The sequence below is a fragment of the Solea senegalensis genome, linkage group LG21, assembly GCF_019176455.1.
Source record: "Solea senegalensis isolate Sse05_10M linkage group LG21, IFAPA_SoseM_1, whole genome shotgun sequence".
In the NCBI taxonomy this organism is placed as follows: Eukaryota; Metazoa; Chordata; class Actinopteri; order Pleuronectiformes; family Soleidae; genus Solea; species Solea senegalensis.
In genome coordinates this window covers 11,963,203-11,987,677 of record NC_058040.1, presented here as the reverse complement: position 1 = coordinate 11,987,677, position 24,475 = coordinate 11,963,203, and the positions used below count along the sequence as shown (strand labels likewise).

The 24,475-nt window shown below is 42.3% G+C and overlaps 1 protein-coding gene across 2 annotated transcripts in view; it reads left to right on the top strand.

The window, feature by feature from the left end:
• Positions 1-24,227, top strand: part of LOC122758693 (spermatid perinuclear RNA binding protein) — a 79,496-nt gene extending 55,269 nt beyond the window's left edge. For both annotated transcript variants that reach the window (XM_044012977.1, XM_044012976.1), the window contains exons 5-19: positions 702-873; positions 1,324-1,603; positions 5,640-5,761; positions 6,495-6,590; positions 7,257-7,368; positions 7,735-7,832; positions 9,923-10,028; positions 11,082-11,165; positions 11,721-11,929; positions 13,509-13,661; positions 13,766-13,900; positions 15,477-15,617; positions 16,047-16,176; positions 16,671-16,733; positions 21,674-24,227. In XM_044012977.1, coding sequence (XP_043868912.1) covers positions 702-873; positions 1,324-1,603; positions 5,640-5,761; positions 6,495-6,590; positions 7,257-7,368; positions 7,735-7,832; positions 9,923-10,028; positions 11,082-11,165; positions 11,721-11,929; positions 13,509-13,661; positions 13,766-13,900; positions 15,477-15,617; positions 16,047-16,176; positions 16,671-16,733; positions 21,674-21,768 — 1,996 coding nt within the window. In that variant the 3' untranslated portion in view covers positions 21,769-24,227. The remainder of the gene's footprint in view (positions 1-701; positions 874-1,323; positions 1,604-5,639; positions 5,762-6,494; positions 6,591-7,256; positions 7,369-7,734; positions 7,833-9,922; positions 10,029-11,081; positions 11,166-11,720; positions 11,930-13,508; positions 13,662-13,765; positions 13,901-15,476; positions 15,618-16,046; positions 16,177-16,670; positions 16,734-21,673) is intronic.
• Positions 24,228-24,475: the final 248 nt, after the last annotated feature.

Here is a 24,475-nt window from a genome sequence, read left to right as displayed (position 1 = left end):
ACTTAATGTAAGTATCTGTCTGTTATAAAATAAGTACAAGAAGAACAGGCAGCAGAGGCTCCTGAAAAGTGTCCATGGTCAGTAATCTGTCTGATAATTCTTTTATTAAGGCTTCATTACTTTATTATTGTAGTCTTCATTATTGTAGCCTCTTTTGCAATGACAACTGAAACCGGTGTCGTTCAGTCTTTTTATTGCACCTAAGAATGCGTAAAATATTCTTTGGAAATATGGTTTCAGTTATCGTGTTCTTCAGATTGGACGTCTCAGATAATTTGATTCATTACACGTGTCTCATAATTGTAATTAGGATGGCGCGCGGGATAAAAGTTATCATAACGTGACTTCATTAAGGTCTTTAATGACACTATTTACTTAAATCCCTGAAAAATTGCTGGTTCAAAAACTTCCCAGGTCAAGTGCCGGGGTAACCCATGAGCAAGGTACTTAAACCTCTTTGCTCATTGTTATTATGGTACTCCTAGAGCCGGTCCAAAGTCTGGATAAATGAGAGGGTTGCGTCAGGAAAAATCTCAGCCTAATAAAATATGCAGATCATCCACTCCCCAGAGAGAGAGAGAGATTCTGAAGAGAAAAAAAACACAAAACAGCATCAGTTCCATTGTAAAATGGCACATTTTCAGTCGTACATTGACATTATGATGTGAACGATGGTTCATTTTTTCCTTTTTTAAAAACAGAGAGTCCAGTGGTGGTGGCGGCGTGTTGTGTGGAGTGATGAGGATCGGCCTCGTGGCCAAAGGCCTCCTCATCAAAGGGGACATGGACCTGGAGCTGGTGTTGATGTGCAGAGACAAACCCACACAGACGCTGCTGGACACTGTCTGTCACAATTTACCCACACAGATAGAGGTCAGAGTCACACACACACACACACAGTCTTTTGTTTTCTCTAATGGCGGATAGGTGCATAAGCTTCCATACTTTATGATCGTTTCGACTTGAACCTGCCAACTCTCCTTTTGTTCGTGTGAAAGAGAGAGAGAGAGAGTAGGCAAGGGACAGCAATATCAGTATGTATGAGTCATGTGTGATTAATTCTCTCGTCACTACGTCAGTGTCGTGTTTCCTCATTAACAAGTCATGGCACAGAAGTTGACACTCTCACACACACACTGACACCTACAGAGAGAGTGCGGACGAAAATGCAGGCGTGTTTTTTTTTATTTGCTCCTAAAATCTACTTTTGCATGAATTCACATGAATTCACCTTGACTAACCCATGTGTACTCACACTCTCACACTGTCACACTGTGACCTCGGCCTCTCACCGTCCGGTCACGTCTGCTTGATTCACGGCAGAAGCTGACAGAGGAGAAGTACGAGGTCACCAGCTCCTTGCCCGAGGCAGCCATCTTGGTACAAACTAAAACAGAGCCCAGACTCACACTGAAAATCACCCTCACGTCGCCCGCCATGAGGGAAGACGGAGACGAGGAGGAGGAGGAGGAGGAGGAGGAGGAGGAAGAGGAGGAAGAGACGGTGGAGAACGGGCTGGAGGGAGGAGAGGTTGAGGAGGGGAAGGAGGCGGAGGAGGAGGTGCAGGAGGAAGAGGAAGAGCAGGAGAAGGTGAACGGGCAAGGTAGGAACACTTTCATATTCTTTTTGACCGCTTTTACTGACGATAAAACAAGCACATGAACACACACAGGAGGTGAAACCACTGTCAAGGCGGAACAATCTTTTCTCCCCCTACTGTTTTTATGGGTGGTAGGAACTGGTTATAATTGGTTGTGGGCGGTAGGGCTGGGAGAGCAAGGCCAGCGGAATCAATAACCGAGTAGTAGCGAGCTGGCCATCCATCCTGTGCCCCGCCCCCCACCACCACCACCACCACCTCAGACTGGACACTCAGGTCTCAGAGAGAGATGAGCGATAGCACGAAGGCCGGTCGTACATCACGCCACCTGCCGCCGCAACACGGAGGAGGAAGGCCACTCGCATTTTGACACAAACGCACACCAACTACACACACACACACACACACACACAGATTGTGTATTTTGTACTTGACAGATAAAGACGCCAGTCACACTACATGTCAACTGGAGGAGATTTAATCAGGCATCACTGCAGATTGAGGGGTGTGGGGCAGTTGGTGTAATCAGGTTACATCTCGTATATCTGGAACTCCCTGCCAGCGGGAAATATGACAGGCGGAGTCAGTCGCTTCCTTTAAATCAACACGTACTTTTGATGCATTTGTATTGAGCTTATTGTAGATTGTATTGTGTATTAGGGTTGCTCGTGTTTTTTGTGTTGTACTTTGTATAGTTTTACAACTGTGTTTCTACTCGTCGCTGTTGTTAAAAATACAGGTGTTTATGTGTTAATGATCATGGTTTATGCACAGGATTTTAACACTTATTCTTTGGTTCGATGGTCTTAGTAACACAAACATGGCATGCACGTGTTTCAGTGAGCAGCCCTGGGCGTGTAAATGCTAATTGGCGGATCGATGAGTGCTCCTGACTCTCAGTTTAATCTATATATTGATTTTAAAAGAAATAGTGCTTAATTTCAGTGTGTCAACCGGGGTTTGTTTGTTTTTTTGTTTTTTTACACATTCCACAGAAAATTGAATGACTAATCTTTATCGAATTTAAGTTAAGGTTGCGTTCATGCTCAGAGAACACACAGCAGGGATGTTTTTATTTCTTAAATGAGTCAGAAGGATTCTCCCCCGTGTGTGTGTGTGTGGGATTTCTCCGGATTCTCCGGTTTCCTCCCGCAGTGCAAAAACATGCAGATTTGGGGATTAGGCAAATTAGGTGAGTGTGAGATTGGATGGTTGTTTGTCTCTCTGTGGCCCTGTGATGGACTGGCAACCTGTCCAGGGTGTACGCCGTCTTTTGCCCTATGTCAGCTGGGATTGGCACCAGTTACCCTCATGTGGAGGATAAAGCGGTAGAGAATGAGTGAGTGAGTGAGTGAGTGTGAAGGGGGCAAAATAACCCCTTAAAGCAGAAGTAGACCCTGAGTTTTTTCCACATGCAGCTGAGAGACCACACCGCAAGTTCACACAAACAGGTCCACATGCCAGAGCCAGAGGAAGAACACATGTTCAGTGATGATGTGAGTGTGAATAGGTGTTTTTGACATTTCCACCTAATATCTCTGGAGGGAAAGCTTCTCTCTTTACAGTAGAGTGATGAGGAAAATGTTTGCTTAGTTTATGTTTTCACAGAGGCCACAGAGGGCTCCTTATTTTGTTTTATTTCACTCCCACACTTAATAAACTCTTTTTTTTTTCTTTTTTTTCCAAACCTCATGTAACCGCAATCAATTCATACACAGCTTCATCTGATTCAGCTCGCCTCGCATATCATAAGCTTTGTGCCGATTCTCACAGCGGCAGACTGGGTGAAAGTGCAGTAAACTCCATCAGTCTGGTGTGTTGGGCGACATGAATCGAGCGCTTAGATCTGAACAAGTACAAGAATGCTCTCCTCTCTTACCAACCACAATGCTCCGACTAAACCCTGCCTTGATTCCTCCTGTGTTGCGTTTGTCTCAGACTGGATCCAACTATCATAGATTTTGTTTTTTTTCTTTCACTTCTCCTTTGAGGAGCGCTTGATTCTGTGTTTGCCCAGACTGCCTCCTCTGCACCTTTTTCTCACCGTGAAATCAAGTGCACCTTAAAAAAACAACAAAAAAAACAACAACAACAACGAACAAACTTATTTTGACTCCTGCCTGGCATCGCAGACTGGATCAAAATAAATACAATCCTCTTCAAATACATAAAGGAGAGATTGATTTACCTCGAACTGGGCTTTTGAACGTTGCCCACAACGAGCAAATCAAACACTCCTTTGGTATTTGTGTGGTGTACGTCTGTGGGGGGATCTCTCCATCCCACAAAGTTGTGTCTTCTCTTGTGACCCCACTCGCTCTCGCCCATCATCAGTGACCGATGGATGTAAAATACTTCTATCGCTCAATAAAACGTCAATCTTATATCTACCATGTGCCAAAAGTGTGGAGTTAGATTCAAGTCACAGACAGGACATGACTTTAGACTCAACATCACTGATAAAGACCTGAAATTTGACAAAGGACTTTGACACTTATTAAAAATGATTACTTTTGTTCCCCAAATTCATCGGTTTGCCGCCGTGGGCTTAACAATCTGGACGTGATGCCACAGCCTCTCTGCTTTGACCCTCACTGTGAGTCAGGAATCTTTAATCAGATATGTTAGATATGCGGCAGCGAGCCACACAGACCTTCCATCTCATTTCCTGGATCAACATTTGTTTGTGATGTTCACTGCTGACAAAAAAAACACAAGGAAAAGTTGGAAAGGATGGAAGGACTTTGTTTACCTACAACACAGTTTGCTGCCAAACGTTATTAGCGTTATAATTTCATATATGGCGGATACATACATAAATAAATAAATTGGCAGCACTACGTCACCGATTTGCATTTAGCTTTGTATTAGAATAGGGGTAGTATTTTTGAAAAATTGGGCTTCCCAACCTCAGCTTCCCCTGAGTCGAGAAATATCTTCATTATTTTCCCAGAATGTAAACAGTGTCCGCCATCTTTGCTAACAGTTACGCTAACAGGACCAAGTGTCGCTGGTGGTCACGTAGCAAAGAAAAGAATGAAGATATTTCTCAACATAACAGCATAATTTTTTATAAACACTACCCCTATTCTCGTAATACAAAACTAAATGCAAATCGGTCAAGTATGCCTTTAATGTAGGGCCACATTTAGCACCAATTAAAGGTCCAGTGTGTAATGTACGGCGTGTACCGGAGTCAAATTAACTGACTGTGCTTTTAGCAGAAATTCAGTACACAATCCATAAGTATGATTTTTTTTGGGCCATCTTGCTATGAACGAACAAACCAATCAGTGCGTACGTTCCTTCTTTTAAAGCTGGAGTTATGTAAAAGAAAGTTAAAAAAACATCTTATGTCTTATTCATGGTACGGGAATGCCGCTGTAGTTCCCTGACATGCTTGGTACACGGACAGCTGAGCAGAGGAGTTCTCCATTTGCTGCAATCTGCACACTCTCTCCATTAGATGTCCTTACTTTGTACACACTGGACCTTAAAGTTTAGTCGTACTTGTTACTAATTGTCTGAACTGAACAAACTAGCCAGTGTGTGTGTTTGGTAAAGAGCACATTATGACTCAGGACTTGAAACTCTTGGACTTGTGACTTGACTCCCCAGCCCTAAATCTGGACTTGAGCGTGAAAAACCTGATACCTGCTTGTGACTGACGTGGTCCCAACTCGGTCCATGTGATGATCCGTGCTATTTGACACATGTCAGACTGATCAAAGCGCTAAATAATCAGATCACCGTTTAAGGAAAGTTTGGGAGCGTCATCCATCACTGATCGGTGAACTGCGGGGAGCGAGCCACTCGCAACCAGGAGACAAACAACTTTATGGGCATGAAAAGCACCTTGTATGTACCTAAAGTATTCATGCATGTGTGTGTGCGTGTGTGTGCACTCACGCGTCAGCTCCACGCGTGCCTGCATACATCCTTACACACACGTAAAAAAAACAAAACACACACACACTCAGTGACGTGACGTGTGTGTGTTTCACGTTCTCTGTACTGGGTTGTTATTGTTTTGTGGCAGTGTTGGGTGCTGCTGCGCAGAGAGTGGAGGCTGAGGAGGAGGATGAGGAGGAGGGGGAGGTGCTGGATAGACACAGATGTCTGTTGGCCCTGGCAGCGCTGCGACACGCCAAGTGGTTCCAGGTCGGCACCCACTCACTTCCTGTCTTCCTGCCCGATGCTTATTGTAGCCTGATGATTCAGCTGTCAGCTAAAACTGTGGCGCTTTATTTTGCCCACTCAGTGTAGACTAATCAAGAAACAGATGCAAGTGTTGAAGAAGCACACATTGTTATCATTACCATTATCATCATTATTATTATTATTATTATTATTATTAGCATACATTTTAATGAGCAGCATACAATTGAATGATTTAAATGACTGTCACAACGTTGTGAACAGCGGCTGCCAAAACCATACGTAGTGGAAACATGAATGGTGTCGTTAGGCTACAAAAGCAATGGTTGATACTTGTTTTTTCTTTTGGCTATTACATGAACCTGCCTGCTCTGTACAGTATGTCAGTGCTTCCCCTTTGATTACCCCCATACCCTTCCCCCATCTGTCTCCCAACTCACTTATCACACTACAACATTGTAGGTTACGTGAAGACAAGAGACAAAAATGTCAACATGTAGCACTTTAGCACACATATCACAACACTTTCTCTCTATGTGTGTGTGGGGATCATAGGAAGTTCAGATTTTATGCTGTTTATGTATATGCATTTGCACAAACGCCATTTTTCTTGCAGTCTTGCTTTTTTATTTCCACTTAACTTCCTTCTTCACCTCACTCTGCATCTCTCATTTCTGTCTTCGCCACCCCTTTCTCTCTGTCGCTCTCTCTCCGTCTGTCTGTCTGTCTGTCTCAGGCACGAGTGAACGGGCTCAAGTCCTGCGTCATTGTTCTCAGGATACTTAGAGACATGTGCAACAGACACCCCGTCTGGGAACCTCTCAAAGGATGGGTGAGTGTTTCTGTGTAATTACCTGTGTTAATTGGATGAGTGTGAAATGGAAAGAAAAGTGTGTTTTTGTTGTTGTTGTTGTTGTTGTTGTTGTTGCTGTCGTCATTGTGATATTAGGATCTTTTTTTAAATGTTCCCCAAGGATAAGTTAAGCAATGGGGAAATTTACAGCAGTTACAGCAGCACAGATAGTGTAAAAGTGAAAGGTAATAAACAGTAAGTTCCTTATTAACGCTGTGGAATATAAAGAATATTAGAATATATTAGACAATTATGTTTGAATGTAGAGTTAACTTCATTTTATTCATATCATCCAATACTTTATTCTCTCCATTGGCTACCTGTGCGTTTTGCGGGCCTTTTTAAATCCAAACTTAAAACATATTTATTCAGAATGGCTTTTAATACCCAGTAGTGTGGTGACACTTTATATTCTTGTGTGTTTTGAACTGGTATTTCCATGCTTTGATTTAAGTTTCATGAATTTGTTTTTACCGTCTGTTTTTAATGCTGTGTGTCTGCAGTGCTTTTATTTTGTAAAGCACTTTGGTCACCTCTGTTGTAAAGGGCCTATAGAAATAAAGTACATTCCATTATTGCATAAAGCAGAAGCTATTTTCAGGCTGCATGTTCATCTGTGCTGTATGTGTGTGTGTGTTCTTGCAGCCCTTAGAGCTCATCTGTGAGAAGGCGATCGCCACTTGCAACAGACCTCTTGGGGCCGGAGAAGCCCTGCGCAGAGTCATGGAGTGTCTGGCCTCAGGCATAGTGCTACCAGGTACAGAGCCATGCTCTGTGTATGAATGGATACATGTTGATGTATTTTTCTGGGGATGTACAGTAGGTGGTAGCATAATGAAGAAATCATTACATTCCGTTCGAGATGCAGAAATTATGGATTCAGGAACGCTGATTTAGTGTCGTGCACTTCAGTGTGTTTTATGTCAGTGCAAAACTCAGAGGCCTTGGCTGAGGTTTTCACATCCTGAGTGTTTTCTGCGTTGGTTTTAGTTTTGATTCCTAAAATAAACAAAGCAGCGTACATGAAAGTTTCAGTTAAATGACCTTGTGGGGACTTTCTGTATGACTCTGATGTGTCCTCACTAAGTTTGTGTGTGTGTGTGTGATCTTCTGACCTCCCCAGGTGGTCCAGGTTTACACGACCCATGTGAGAAAGAGCCAACAAACACACTCGCCAACATGACTGACCAGCAGGCGGAGGCCATTACCTTCAGTGCACAGGTACACACACACACTATTCTTCACTGCACTGAGCCTAAACAAAGTATTATCCCTAACCTTATCCATAACAACTTACTGCTTAACCCTAACATAACCACAAATCAATGTTTAGGCCAAAATAAGCTTCTGCCTCATTAGGACCAGGTTCTTGTCCTGAAAAGATTTTTATCCCAGAAAATGTGCCAAGAGGTGTATAAAATACCAGTACAAGACAGGCTGGACTGTCATTAGGGATAATTGTACAAAATGGACTAAAATAGCTCATCTGACAGATTTGCTAAAGTGCAGGAAAATTAACAGTTTTAGAAAACAGTATTGGTTTGGATGAGTTAAACTAAAATATATCATGTACACCCAAAAGCAACTAGACTCACTCAAGGAAGGCTTTGGGGGTTTGTTTCTGGGTAAACTTCAGACAAGGCTCCAAAAAAGTTACATTTCATTTCAACAAAGATATGAATACCAACGTTAATAAACCACCTTGGTTGAAAGAAGCTTCTGCCTCATTAGGACCAGGTTTGTGTCTGCGTGAAGACTACTTGTCCTGAAAATATCCGTTTATATGCCACAAAAGGTCTTAAAAGGGTATAAAATACAAGTATATACACACTCACACACACACACTCAAGCAGCAGATTAAAGGCACTGTTGTTATCGCCCAGCTGTACTTGCCCTAAGCTGTCAGTGTGTGGGAATCAGCAAGCGACCTGCCTGTTACCACCCAAACTAACAATCTGCATGCGCGCAAACACACACACCCCTACTTGTGTGCGCGCGCGTGTCCGTGTGTGTCTCCGGAAAAACGCCGCGTGCTGCATTTTAATGATCGGTGTGGGAAACTATTGCCACCGCGAGCCATAAATCCATCCCTGACGCCGGGACGACAGTATCTTCACTGCACGCACTCCTGCGTGTGTGTGCGCGTGTGTGTGTGAGGTCACGACCTTCCCCCCCCGCGCACACACTCTGGCTCTGAGCTGCATGGCTTAGTGGATACCGCCGTCCATTTCCTTTGAAGGTGGCTGGGACGAGGCTGGAATGTCAATATGGATAATTGTTGCAGATACAAGCGCAGATAGGAGCGAGGGAGCCGCTCTGTCAATGAGCTACACCGAGCCTCATGAATGTCTGAGACACTACAGTTCCTCATGGATTTATATTAGCAGAGCCACTGGGAGGCGCTGCATAGATTATGAATGTTTACATTTGGACAACAATGATTCATTAACACTGGGATGCACTGGTCAGTGCGTCTGCTTATCTTCTACCGCTTTATCCTCCACATGACGGTCGCTGGTGCCAATCTCAGCTGACATAGGGCGAAAGGCGGGGTACATCCTGGACAGGTGGCCAGTCCATCACAGGGACACATTGAGACAAACAACCATCCACTCTCACATTCACACCTATAGTCAACTTAGAGTGTTCAGTTGATCTAATCCGCCCATATTGCATGTTTTTGGACTGTGGGAGGAAGCCGGAGAACCCAGAGAAATCGCACACACACACGGGGAGAACATACAGTGCACTCCATGCAGAAAGACATGGCCCACGTCTACTTATATTTTAGATATTTAAATGGAGAAAAAAGAAAATGCAGCAACTGTCAAAATATATGAAGATGGTGCAGAGTGTTATCCACGTGCTTCTGTATTTATTAAGAATTTGCATGCAGTTTAGTTCTTTATCATCTTAATTTTACATAAAACTCCACAACACATGATTCAAAAGGATGAACAGTGTTGTTGTTTTTTAAATACAATCCATACCAGAAAAGTAAATCCTTGTGTCCAAGGTTAATAGAGGTATAATATTAAATCATAGTATGAATTTATCTTTCCTCAGCCTTTATCTCTTTTCCTGTATTTGTGTGTATGTTTTTTTTATCAATATAAGATAAGATAGTCACAGTAACGTCCGTAAAGTTAAAGATAATAAATCATAAACATGCATTTCCACGATTATAAAAAGTTCAAATAGAATGTGCACTATAGACAGTTTCCATAATACAGACAGTATGGGCTTGATATTTACTGTATAAACAAGGATTGAACACGAGATATTGTAATTGTTTGATTTTTTATCAACAGCATGCTCTCAGACTCATGGCATTCGGGCAGATCTACAAGGTGCTGGAGATGGAGCCTCTCCCCTCAAATAAACCGTCACAGAAATACCCTTGGTGTGATAAAGAAGGTGAGAACCTCCTGTTCACCTACGTCCATCTCTGCCTTTCATCCATTTCATCCATTGTGTCTCTCTCTGTCACCCTGTGCCTGCAATGTCCTGATTATCTGCCTCATCAGGCTTTCAGGCTGCATTTTTCCATCTTTCACTCACTCTGGTACCTGCTAATCCGTCTGAAAGCTGGTCCATTCTCGCATTTATAAAAGCAAACCTGGCTTCAATGACAGGATCAGGGTCGGAGACATGATGTGACCGTTAGATGATGTGATTTTTCTGCACATCTGAACATGGCTGAATGGTCATAGTGGTCATTTTCACCATGCCTCTCTTTTTTGCACGTTATTTTAATAATTCATTTAAGGGGAGAAATCAATCTCCCTTAATATTAGGATCAATTTATGGATACGTACAAATTGATGAAGATTCGCTAAACTGCGGGAAAATGAACCGCGTTAGAAAACAATATTGCTTTGGATGAGTTAAACTATCACACTGCAAGATTATGAGGAAGAATTATGTAAATTCAAAAGCAATTAAAGTCACTCAGGCAAGGTATTTGTGGGTTTTTAGCTCCCAAAAAAAGTTACGTAGGATTCATGTCATTTCATTTCAACAAAGACATGAATACCAAAATGTATAAAGAGTCAAAGTGAAAAAAAAAAAAGGTGAGCTTTTTGTGACCCTGTCTCCTGGAGTCACGCCAAAGACACGGTGGCCGCGGCGGAATCACTTAAGCTCGTACGTGCTCAGCGCAGGAATGTTTCTGCTTCGCTTCACACTACAAGACGACTCGGGGAAATCTCACAAGATCTTAAATTTGGCAAATTTCCGATGAGATTTTCAAGGAAAGAAATAACTCGGGGGAGCCCTTTGGTGCTGCATGATGCTGACATGGACGACTGCCAAAGCACTTAGAGATTAGGGAGCATGTAGGAGAAGAGCTTATACACTGTGTGTCCTCCTCGAGGTTTGACTTTGTGTGTGTTTTGCTTATTAGTGAGTTTATCCATCTTTGTGTGTTGTTTGCTGTGACGTTGCCCGTGTAAACTCTGTGTGTCTTAGGCTTAGCGCTGAAGAGGCCATACGAGGACGGATTCATGGATGACAAAGATCTCATCAAGAAGATGAAGAGGAATCTGAGGAAAGGTACGGAAAATGAAGAATGACAGTGGGTGATGATCTCATTTTCTATTTTGGTGTTGAGAGGGGAATGGTTAACTGAGAGTGGACAAAAATTGACTTTATTCAGACCACACTCCGAGAGAGAGAGATAGCTGTGTCTTTTTCCGACAGACGAGCCTCATATCTCTTCCCATTAGCTCTATTTTTTTTGTTGTCTTCCCTCTCCCCCCCCGTCTGCCTCTCTGCTTTCCACCCTCGTTGTGCCATCCAATCATCTCCAGCTCTTTCTTCGTACAAGGAGAAGATGAACCACGACTAATGGAGGCAGAAAGGCCTCTTTGGATATTGACACACGGGAGGAACATGATTGAAAGGGAAAAGAAAATAGAGTGGCGTTTTTATCCGTCATGAAAACAAGTAGCCACCGTTGTGAAACGCTAAGGCAAATCAGATAAACATATCTTCAAAGTGGCTCAGTTTGTCCACCCTTTGTTGCATAATTGCTACACATGCTATACTTATCAGATTCACCCAATATGTAAATAAACTCCATATTCTTTTTTTTTTTATTTCCATTAGTCTTGGACAGTAAAGCCATAGACTCCAACCAGCCAATGAATGCTCTGATGCGGCTGAACCAGATACGGCCAGGGCTTCAGTATCGCCTGCTGTCTCAGTCGGGCCCGGTTCACGCTCCGGTCTTCACCATGTCGGTGGATCTCGATGGAACCATTTACGAAGCGTCGGGATCCTCCAAGAAGACCGCCAAGCTGCATGTCGCTGTCAAGGTAGGACATTTATCCGATTGTCCTGCCACATGAACACAAATACAAAGTTAGTGACTACATTTGGAGAAGGAGCACAGGGCAGCACTTATCTGCACCCGGGGAACAATGGGACACCCCAGCCCTTGACCCGTCTAGCAACCCTACCGTTTAAGCCAATTACCTCTCCTCTGGTTCAATTTTGGTTAAAGAGGGAACAGAAAATATCGGAACGTTGAATCACAATCAGAGTAAAAATGCAATCATCAGCCAAACATCGTGACAACAGCATATCCTCTCAACCCTAATGAAGAATTGTCTCAGCTTTTGGCTGCAGTCAGACCTGTGTGTATCTATGTTTTTGTCCGCATATGTTTGTGTGTGCGTGTGTGTGTGTGTGAGAGAGAGAGAGAAGATGGAAGGAGGTTGGCAAATCCATGTAATCCCAAAGTGGTTGTGAACAAAGATGCTCTCCAGAGCACAGAGCTGAGATAATCTGCTCGCCGCTCCATTCCCATACAAGGCTTTCAACCCAATTTTTTTTTCCTCTCCATTCTCCTTCTTACTCAATTTATTTTTCCTGGTGTAGTCACCTTTTGATCCGTCTTTCTCTGCCTCTCTCTCTCAGCCACCCTCGCACACATTTGTTCTCCCTTGTAGCGAGTGGTCCAGCAGCAGCTGTAACACAATCACCTATTCAAGTCGAGTCAGGACCTTGTTTTTCTGCCTCCACAGGCCACAGTCTTCTGAATGTCTGTGCTCTGCCATGTTAGTGTACGTGGAACTATTGATGCCTCCAGAAAAAGGGGTTTGTTAAAAGTGTGAATAGAAATGGTGGAGGTTTTTTTTCTTTTTTTTAGCCTGACCTGTTATGGTTGGTCGAACAACAGTAAAGTTATGTCAGAGTTGATTCACATTTATTAACGAATTGTTGTGAAATTACTTTTTTATTCATTCAGGTGTGAGAAAACAAGGGACCGTCTAGAGCACCAACCTTTTCGAGACCGAGAGCTAGTGAATAATTTGGAGGGCTACCATGTTAACATTGCAATGCAATTTATGCAATTTACCATCTAAATGTTGAATATCATGCATTCAGTTGCATACACATTAATTCCAGTGCTCACTCCTAACGACCATCGCAGTTTTCATAAGCGATATCAATGACATTTTACTCAGCACTCATATGATGAGGTGAAGTGGAGTGAGTGGGCTACCAGGTGCTCACGGGCAACACGTTGGTGACCACTGGTCTAAAGTTTCTGACATCCATTTTCAACCCCTTTATCCTCCACATGAGGGTCGCGGGGGTGCACTGGTGCTAATCTCAGCTGACATAAAGGGAAAAGCGGGGTCTCACCGTGGACAGATCACCAGTCCATCACAGGGACACAAAGAGACAAACAACCATCTACTCTTACTCTCACACCTACAGTTAATTTAGAGTGTCCAATTTGCCTAATCTCTAAATCTAAACATGCTTTTGGAGAGAACCTGGAGAAAAGCTACGCATACTATGTTTTATTCTTGCAGGCGTCACCTGCTGTTGTTCTCGTTCTTCTCAATTCCTTATTGCTTCACCGTCATCTTCCTTGCTCTCTAGGTTCTCCAGGCGATGGGCTACCCAACGGGTTTCGACTCAGACCTGGACCCCATGAGTTCGGACGAGAAGTCGGACGGCGAGGGGAAAAGCGACACGTCCTCACACACTAGCAATAACCCCACGCACTCCTCGGACAGCTCCAACACACTCGAGGTGAGGGATTTCAAATTTGTGATTGGTGAGGGATCAAGGTTTACTCTCAGGAATGTGCGTTCTCGCCTGAAGATGCTCGTTGAATTAAAGTTTCAATTCTCCAGGTGCGAACTCAGGGTCCCATTCTGACAGCGAGTGGGAAGAATCCTGTCATGGAGCTGAACGAGAAGAGGCGAGGCCTAAAGTATGAGCTCATCTCTGAGAGCGGAGGCAGCCATGACAAACGCTTTATAATGGAGGTGAGAGCTTCACACACAAAAGATGATAAAGCCATGTGTAAAATAACAAGTGTCTGACTGATTAACTAGTTAATCATCAGCACTGACCAGTTTTTGTTTAATTAACGGGCTGATCATATATGTTTATCAAAGTATAAACACTGTTGCCCTCAGAAACTTGATTATTGCTCATTAATCAAGTTTATTTAGCAAAGTTTGAATCTTTGATTGTCTGTTTTACATTAGATATATTTGCAGTTTGAAAAGACATTTAACTTACTGTGTCAAATGCATTATTTATTATGATTAAATGTTATCAGATAGAACAAACATGAAAACAAACATCAGTTCTACACCATCGGCTGCCCTGATTCTAAACATTACATACAAATACACATTTCACTCGACCTCTACAACACACACATTCTCATTGACTTCCATTCATTTGGACAGTCTATAACATAACCATAACCAGTGAATGCCTATCCTTAACCTAACCACAATTTAAATATTAGCCCTAAACTTAACCAGTTCCTCCAAAATGTGGTTTTTATCTCATCTGCCACAACTAAATATCTAACCTACACCATTAACCACTAAACTAAACCCTTCATCGTTGTAAAGAACAGCCAAAAATGTTCTCACAAACATAGGATTCGTCCACAGCCTGTACACACACACACAAACACACACACAAACACACACACAAACACACTGATCACCGGTGGAGTCAATCAGTCAACTTAGGTTCCGAGATCAAGCCTGTGCTCTGTGGGGTGTGTGTGTGTGTGTGTGTGTGTGTGTGTGTTGTTTTCCAACACGGCTGGCTGCTCCATCGCTCCGCTGATTGATTAGCAGGCCTGTCTGACAGAAGGGCATTGCTAAACAAGCCGTCCTCCTCAGCCTGACTCACTGACAGAGCTGCTGGTGACTGATGAAACACATGGGCTTGGGGCAACATAATGATGCCATTATTATGTTGTTGTTGTTATTAGTATTATTAGTATTATTGCAATACAAAAACTTGTATTCTTATAACCTTTTCATGCCTCCGTACCAGAGACATCTAGACTAGAGAATGTCCTCTCAAATTTGGAACAAACATTCAGTTGAAATGAAGGATAAACGTAGTAGTTTTGGAGGTCAAAGTTGAAGGTTGTTGTGACCCCAGAAACCCCAAAGTTATTGCTTTATGAACATTGATGGAATCCTATTAAAATGTGTGTAAATGTTCACTTGTATTTAGAGATGAACTGATTTAGATTGCAGCATAGGTGGTTTCTGTAATCTCTAACTTTGAAACAAGTCCTCTTATTGTCTCCCTGTGGTCGTAGGGAACATGTCTGTGAGGGTCAAGGTCATGGTGGCCTCACAGGTCATTGAAGTCAAAGTTAAAAACATGAGAAACCACCAAAGATTATGTTTTAATCCTGAGAAAGCACAGACTAGACTAAAATCAGAAGTACTCACAATTGTTGGAGTCCTCTAGGCTTTAAAGGAGTGGAAAAAAAATGGTGTAGTATCTTTTCACTATAATGTAAACCAGATTTCATCAATATTTTACGTCCTGTCTTCTGTTTGCATGTGTGGATCTCAGGTGGAGGTGGATGGGCAGAAGTTTCGCGGGGCAGGCCCCAACAAAAAGGTAGCAAAGGCCAGCGCTGCTTTGGCAGCTCTGGAAAAACTCTTCTCTGGCCCCAACGCTGCTGCAAACAAGAAAAAGAAGATACTGCCTCAGGTAATAAGACACAGCGGGCGCTGCTTCATTCTGAGACGTGCATTTACACACACGGCGCAAAACAACAAGCCATTTAGTGGAGCTATACTGTACTCTACGTCTTCCTTAAGAGTCAAACTGTCAGCATGGCTGTGAAATGTATTACTGTACGTTTGAACCTTCTTTTCTTTTTTCTTATCTGTGTCGCTTCTGTGGAGCCGCGGCACAACTGGTCTCATTTGTTCACCCAACAGAAATCAATAAGACCGAGTTTAACAAGTGTCTAATCAGATTAGCTCTTGATAGCAGTCGGATCACCGCGTCTCCACTTACGTTGTCACCAAGCGCTAACAGAGTGGTCAAGATAAAAAGCGTGTGTGTGTGTGTGTGTGGTTTTGTTCCATATTTCTGTGCGTCAGTGTATTAAAATGACACTAACTGTGTGTTCAGACTAAAGGAGCCCTGGCGGCGGCGGCGGCGGCCTCAGCGGTAGCAGCTCAGGTAGCCAGAGGAAGAGGAAGAGCGGCCCTCGCGAGAGGAGCCTTCGTCAGTGCAGCTGCACCCGGATACGTCACGCCTGGTGAGCCTCGTTTCAGCGTCATATTATTTTCTTTCCAATCGTACAAGCAAATAAATTGATGTATTGCAGATACAGTATCTGTCTCCTTGCGTCGGGCCTCGCAGAAGACGATTCTTTTATTTATAAATATTTGACTTTACTCCCTCTTTTATTTTTGATACGGTGGTTACGGTTTTGATACGGTGGGATTTTATTGCACTGACATTTTCTTCTGCTTCAGGATGTTTGCCCAGTTTTCAGTTTGAAAATAATCATCACTTTTCCCCCTGCAGTCGTGCGGGCAAAACATCACAGGCTGGCTGTACAGAGGACAACGTTTAGGGAGAACAACAGTGATTATGCAGGGAAACTATTGATTTAAAGTTTGTGTGGAACTTTGACTCAGATTCCACTTGAGCCTCCAGTCTGGTCTTTTACCCACTTTTAGAATCTAAACTTCATGAATTAAAACAAGTACACAACTAAACTGGACCATGTCACCTTCCAACCAACAGGCTTCGGGACACCATATGGCTACAGCCCTGCTGCTGCCGCTGCTGCAGCTGCTCCTGCATACGGTATGTGCTTGTGTTTTGTATTTGTCTGTCCTGATTCTTACCATCTCAAACCTTCTTCACTTCCTCTTAACTCTTTCCGGTCTTTTAACCGTACACTTCCCCATTAACCTGCCATAACTACGTCCTGTTAGGTTTGTTACAGCGCAAAAAATGTAGGACATTTTGAGTGTCGCACATCATGGTATCACCCATTCATACTTCACTCAGCTTATTTATTATATGGACGTGCACTTACTTTGAATGCGATTCTGATTCTGGAATTACTTCCAAGCCTTTCTCTAACACAAGTTTCCTGGGGTTTGGCGCTGAATTTCATTCATAATTCATTAAGTTTAAATGTTGTTTTTCCTCTTGACTTTTTGCTTCAAGCAAGTCTGTCTGTGCTTGGACTGAACATCCAGCCTCCAGTTGTTCCTCCGTGTGCATTTTTTCCGCCCCACCCACACACACACACACACACACACACACGCATCGATACACCTGCACAACACAGCACTTTTTATTCCGCCCCCTCCGCCCCCCAGTATACAATCTTGTCAGGATTTTTAATTAGCAGGGACAGGGCCCGTGCTGCCGTCATTCCCATCGCTGTTCAGATTAGCACTTGGCATAGTGTGAGTTCCTCACTTTACCCGCTGATATTTAAGGCTGGTGGGGAAGCGCTGGCAGTTTACACTGCTCCTGTCATGTTACTGCTGCTAAAGGGTTTCCATGTCCTCTCTGCTGAAAGTGCGTCCGTCTCCCTTCCTCTCTCCCCCTCTCTCCCCCTCTCTCTCTACAGTTAATGACTCTTAAGTCTATACCAGTCCTTGACCTTTAACAGCAAAGCTATTGGTGCCCGAATTCACCGCGTACATCTCTCTATTGAACACAGTCATATTGACCTCAACAGACTGGGCCTTGTGTCGCGTGTGTGTACACATGTAGCATTAGGAGGCCCCACTGTCCACACTTCAGCCTGGAGCTTGAATGGGCCTTATGTGCCGGGGGTGAGACAGGTCTGAGGCCTGAGGGCAGGCGTTTAGTCCCCCCCTGAGAACCTGGCAGTCCTGGATATGAAGTGCACCAGTTTTCTGTGTTCATTAGAGTTGGAACTCTGCGTCCGTCTGCAGGGTTTCCTTTCAGTCCTTGGCATTCACACAGTATTTTGCACGTTCTAGTGAATGCTGCACTTAATGGATTACGCAGACGTGGATAGTAGGTGCTGTTTGTACTGTGCAACTATGAAGTTGTGTTCTAAGTTTGTTAATGGTTTGCAGCATGACTGGTTCATGACTGGTTGACTATCTTTATTGTTCTGTGGGTGGATGAAGCACAACACATCTCAACCCCATATGATTCATCTATATCCCAGTGGGTGGTCGCCAGGTTCAGCTGACCCTGACCTTTGACCTCATCTTCTCACAATTAGTCAGGAAGTGGAGTTCTATAAAAGTCAACAGAGAAGCAGCACCCAGATTACCGAGCTCCAAATATAAACAGAACGTGACGACTCCTGTTGTGTTTATCTCTCTTAAGCTCAGCGCTTCTCAAAGGTGAACTCATAAATAAACTCGTAAATACCGGCTGTTGGGGTGAAAATGTCTATCGTTAGTATTCTCCTGTTGTCTTTGGGTGTCGGATAGCGGGATAAATGTGAGGCTGGTACAAAGAAAAAAAAAGCCACTTGTTTAAACTGGATAGAATAATTAAAAGGTGTCTCTCCTCTTATGCCTGGGCCTTTTTTCCTCTTGTTGTTCTTCTCTATGATCCTGGAGCTCACTGCTGCTTTCTGATTTCTTGCTGGCAAATACTAACTAATGCATTAGAATACTATAATATTATTGCAGCAAGTAGAAGAAGAACATGTAGCATTACAGTATATTACAACTGCATGGTTTACAGGACAGTAGATATTTCTATCCTTCCTCAACTAATTTTTTCCACTTTATTTTTACTTAGGTAATATTTTCAGTTCTGAGATTTAGTATTCTGTAAACATCACAAAAAAAAACCCCAGATTTGCTAAAGTGGTTTTGTCAGGAGTGCAGATTTAGGCAACTGGACTTGCTTTAGGATTCAATGACAACAAATTGATATAAATGAATGAAAAACGGTGTTCTTTTCGAAGTGAAACCTGATTTGGTAAAAGATGTTGCCACCGAAGGTTAGTTTGTTATACACTGTCACCACATCTCAGACATAATGGGTACAATGTTTAAAGGTGCTAATATTAACAAAAGTTCTAATAGACTAAAATGAGCATCACACATTATTTGTGGCTAACACACTCACACAGCCCTGTTTGTGTAGCAAACGGGTGTTTATTCAGGGAGTAGACTAGAAAGCATTCAAAAGCTTGGTTATTTTTTATTTATATATTTATTCATTTATTTATTCTTTTTTTTTTTTTTGCCCTGAATTCATGCAGAGCTGTGCTCTTCTCATCTCTCCCCTCTAGGTTTGCCCAAGAGAATGCTTCTGTTGCCTGTCATGAAAGTCCCCACCTACCCCGTCCCCCACTACCACTTCTTTTAGCACAGGAGACATGCAAACCAAACCCTGCACCTTTTTTTCCTAGAAGGGAATCTCTCAGTCTGTTTTGTGTTTGGGTTCTTTTTTTTCTACGATATCAGTGATGGGCGTGAGGGAGGATGGGGGTTACATGAGCTGAACATTGTTTTGTTTTTTAAAAAAAATGTTTTTGGTTTTTTTTGCCTTTTATTTTTCATTTTCATCGTGTTTCCAAATACGTTATGAACGTGAAATGTCAGGTTTTTAAGTTCTTAAAAGATAAAAACTTGAAGGGTTTGTACTGTGAATTGTTACCTCGTTCCTTGAGTCTAAATTATGAATATATATATATATATATATATATATATATATATATATATATATATATATATCAGCCTTTTGTTATTTTTCTTATTCTTTGCTCGAAGGATAGCTTTTGCAATATGACACACACACACACACACACACACACATTCTCTGTAAAAAATAAATAAATAAATAATGTGAGCTGTGTGAAGGATGTATAGGATTAAATAATGTTGAAGAATAAATAAAGTTTATCTCCTATAAAAAGCTGAAGACTGCCTGGTGTATATCTGATTTTGAAGGCTTTCTGTTGGCAGTGACGCAGCGACGCAGAAGCACCTGGACAGCACTGATCTAAACTAACATTTGGGCATCAATCTTTAATATTACACATTACATTCAGCCGTGATTGAATTTCACGTTTCCCACGTTTCCCCCCGGCACCTCTGTAGTTACATCCTTTTGACCCTCGGCCTATAGACTGTCGGAGAGAAAGTCAAGAAGACAAGGGATGAATTTAGAAAGCTCTCGATAGATCCTGCGTCTTGCATTCAGCTGCACGATCTCATTACCTCACATGGATTAATGTTTGGCAGGCTTCCCACAGCTATCACCCACAGTCCATATAAAGTATGCTTGCACATGGAACTCTTTTTCATCAGCGATGTGATATTTGAGCTGAATTTAATTCATGTCAGATGGCTCAAACTTGATCGAGGCAAAACACATTTCCTTCTACATACACAACCTCAGAAGGACCATGTTTGTTTTAATTTTGTTTGTGTACATTATCCTCCATGTGTTTCATGTAATCGTTTCATTATTCATTATTCTTTCTTCACTAGAGCTCTCAAGGTCACCGTACATCAGAAGATCAGCAGTAAAATATGGACGAAACAAGACATATACAACAGATTAAAAACAGAGAAGCAAAAATGAATAAATAAAAATCATGTGGAGGGGGACACTATCAGTGGCTGTCAAATTTGGATAGGGTAGAAATCAACCCTATCCTTATAAATTCAATTTTGTCGCTGTTTAACTTTAAGGAGATTTGTTGAAAACCATGATTTTATTTCACTATCTGTGAAGGAAGAGGCTTGGTGGCTCGGTAGAGCTGTGTAGCAGTGGAAATGGATATTGTTCAGATGGGAAGTAGATAAACGATGAAAAGGAGGGGCCCCAGGATAGAGCCCTGGGGCACGCCTGCATGATTTTGCTCACGTCCCATTAAGGTTCTGCACTAACTGAGCCTCTGAAAATTTAAATTAATTCTCTATGGTAAAAAAAAAAAAAAATCCTCACAGCAATAAAGCAGTGTAAATAAATAAATAAATAGAGCTATTGGAGGAGAGGACCATACAGTGTGTCCAGTGGTCGATTGTGCTCCATTAAAAGCATTTTAAATGAGTTTAAAATGCTTTACTTCTATTGCAGATGATTAATAGATTATTTCCACAGATAACCTATTTAGTTTTTTTGTTTGGGGGCCAACAGTTAACCAACTGTATCCATGTGGACAGAGTCAGGTCGTGGTTTTGTAGATAATGGCACCTGTTAACCATCAATCTTACGCCTCATTTCCACATGGATTTACGATCGTTTCCAAGTCGATCAAAAGTGTATTCATTCCTATAACCTCCTTGATTGTCGGGGGTTGCGTAACTCCTCCCCCTGTGGTGTTTTTCGCTTGGAGAATTTAATTCAGGAACCAAAGCCACCAAAGCAGACTGGGAAATAAACTGACTTCAGTTCATTTCTTCAAACACTCGCAGAAATGAGACGTTAATGCTAAGCTAATGAAACAACCTTTAAACAAGCTTTATATTTACAGTGACCTTGGCAACAAACACAAATAAGTACTCTAGATGAACCTGTCCAACCTTTCCTTTCATCTGATCCTGGAGCTGTTTCCATATCTTATTAATTCCATTCATGTCAGGTCTTATAATTACAACATTTCTGACTGTGAGTCAAGAGCTGAATGTGCGTCTTTCAGGTGGATTTGATGTAATCTTTTTCTGACATTTCAACCCTGTTGTAAGAGAAGTGATGAAACGTTTATATCAAGCAGGATTTTTTTTTTTATTTTGTCTAATTACTCGTGCTTTCTTTCTTTCCTGTTCTTCATCCCGCTGCAGGAGGACTCTTCATTGACAATCCCTTCTACCAGCCACGGACCATTGCTCCCTTCATCATTCATCTGGGTCCCCAGGATCTCTTCTCTGACTTCTAGGGGGAAGCAGGTTGTTAGTTACAAACTTATCTGGCTGCTCACATGCCCACCTATTTATCTGTCTGTCTGCGTGGGCTGCCTTTCAATCCCAGCTGACGGACCCACAGATCCAGAACTAGTTCTTCTTTGGTTTGATCAGTCCGCTGGAAAAACAAAAAAAAAAAACAACAACAAAAAAAAAAACCTCAGTTTTCCTTCAGAAGCGGCAACAAGACGCGTTCGACCTTCTCGCCGAGAGGGTCAAATCTCCTCTCTCTGTTTCCTCTTCTCTCCGTTCAGATGATCACGTCGGAGGAGAGCACCTTTTACGATAAGCAATACTCAGATTTTTACAAAGAAAAAAAGATGTGCTGCGACTGTGCGAGGCTGGGCTGAACTTTGTGTCTTTCTAATAGCAATACATCGGAACTCCTGTACGAGCTTACCTATCTTGACTGAGGAGATGTGAATGTTCAACGGGGTTTTAACCGCCACAGCATTGCAATAGCTCATTTTGATTGTATATTCATTATATACGTGTGTATACGTGTGGCTTTAACGTTACTATATACACATACTGTATGGTGTATGTTTCTATAATGTTGTGCTGACATACTATTACTATATGACGATGTACGTATGTAAATACTCGATAAAATATAACTATTGTTGGTATAAATTATTTTAGAATTATAAAGTGAAATCTAATATTACAGTATAGCTTTCTTCCAGTTTTATATACACTGAGCAATTGAGGCTAGTTCTAGATGATGCAATATTATCTTTGGTATTCAGATTAACCTGTGCTGTTAGAATAATAATGCTTCCTTCCTTCCTTCTTTCCTTCCTTGACAAGTTTTCTCTATCTTTGATGTCTTTCTGAGCCTTTCTGAGCACGCTCTCTCCCCCGGCCGACGTTTGTTTACATGGCGCGGGACGAAGAGGCGCTCACTACTGAACACACGCATGATCACCCAATCACACACACACACACACACACACACTCACACCTGTCAGAAAGCACATTTTCTAAAGTCTCACAAACTGGCAGGGAATACCGTTTTATTTCAAATACTCTACGTGTATAATATGTGTACAGAATGACAACGTGAGTGCTCCTCCCTCCACCATCGACCCACGTTAACGGACTCACACACACATTGACCCACGATCGCCTTAGCGTACGAAAGCACAGCTCACTGACACCACTTAAGTTATTTCTGCAAACGCGCGCACACACACACACACACAGACACACACATTCACACACATTCACACACGCTCTTCCCTCCGCCGGCCTCTGACTCATCCACACTCTATGTAAGTGACACCGCTGGTGGCAGAAACACAAAGGGCCTTGTTACACAGCGGGAAAGACACAGCACAAACTACTGGGATTTAGAATTGGATTTGTATGCTCCTGCTGGTACATCGTTGTTACCATTTGCCAGAACTGATTCATCTTGTCGCAATGTTGCAGGGATTTAGGGTTCGTTATGGGAGTAGGTGCATTTTAGTGGTTGAATTGGATTTTTTTTTTTTCCCACCACTTGATGCCTTTGCCGGTAACTAAAGCTATAAGATGTGAGCCACGGAGAAAACGAAGAGCAGTGTTTCAACAATCACGGCTGCCTGTGATGGACTGTGAGGAGCTCTAAATCTGAGGAAAGACACCCAAAGCTCTTTCAAAGCTGTAAAGACCCTGAAATCATACAAGTATTTCTCTGTTATGTAAAACATGCATGAGTTAAAAAACTTATTGAACATAAGAGAATTTTAAGAATTAAATATAAGAGTTAAAGTAACACAATGTAGGATTTTTGGTCTTGGGAGGTAAACGGTCGTATAATATATGACATGGTAACAATGATAACTGTGAGCTCTGAGGACCTGTGACGTTCTTTTTGTGGCATGGACCTGAAACCACAAGTTACATAGTGACGAGAAGTACGTTCACATGCGTAGTTTAATGGAGCTGGGGCCGTAGTCCGACTAAGACAGGCAATTGGACAACTTGCCGAGCCAGGAAAATCAATTTGGTGGTCGTGTACATCTGACTCCGCCTCTGTAGCTGGCGCAGTATCTCTCTATAAGCTTGTGCATTTTTAATCAGTTTCCTGTTGGTCAAAGGACATTTTGGTTCACGCTCAGAACGCCAAGTCCGACTCTAGTCAGACTAATCATATACATGCAGTAGTAATCGGACTATGAATTGCATATTGAGATGCATGTTAACGCACTGTGCCGTTGTACGTTGATGTATCATCAAAATAATCTTGGAGACATTATTTGAAGGTTGAAATCCTACATTGTGTGGCTTTAAACACAACAGCTCATCTGTTTTAATTGGACGCGGCTGTGTCCTTGTTTGGTCATCGGATTTTGACATCACATCTTCACAGCTGATTCTCGCTCACATCAAACTGGTAAAATACAGACACGTGAATGCAAACATGTGATATAAATAGTGATATAATCAATTATGTGGCACGTGATCATTTATGAAATGAAGCAGATTTGTTTTCAGAGTTGTCGGTTCTTATTTTTTGGTAACAAACACGTATGTCTTATTAGTATCTGATTGTATAGTGTAGTCTTGCGTTACATCATGCTATTGCAAATTCTGAATTTACAGCAATTAAAGCGATGAAAGACAGGCAATTCAACTCTTATGTAAATGCTGCATGAAGTGACATGCACATAGTACTCGGTGAAATGTATGCTGCAT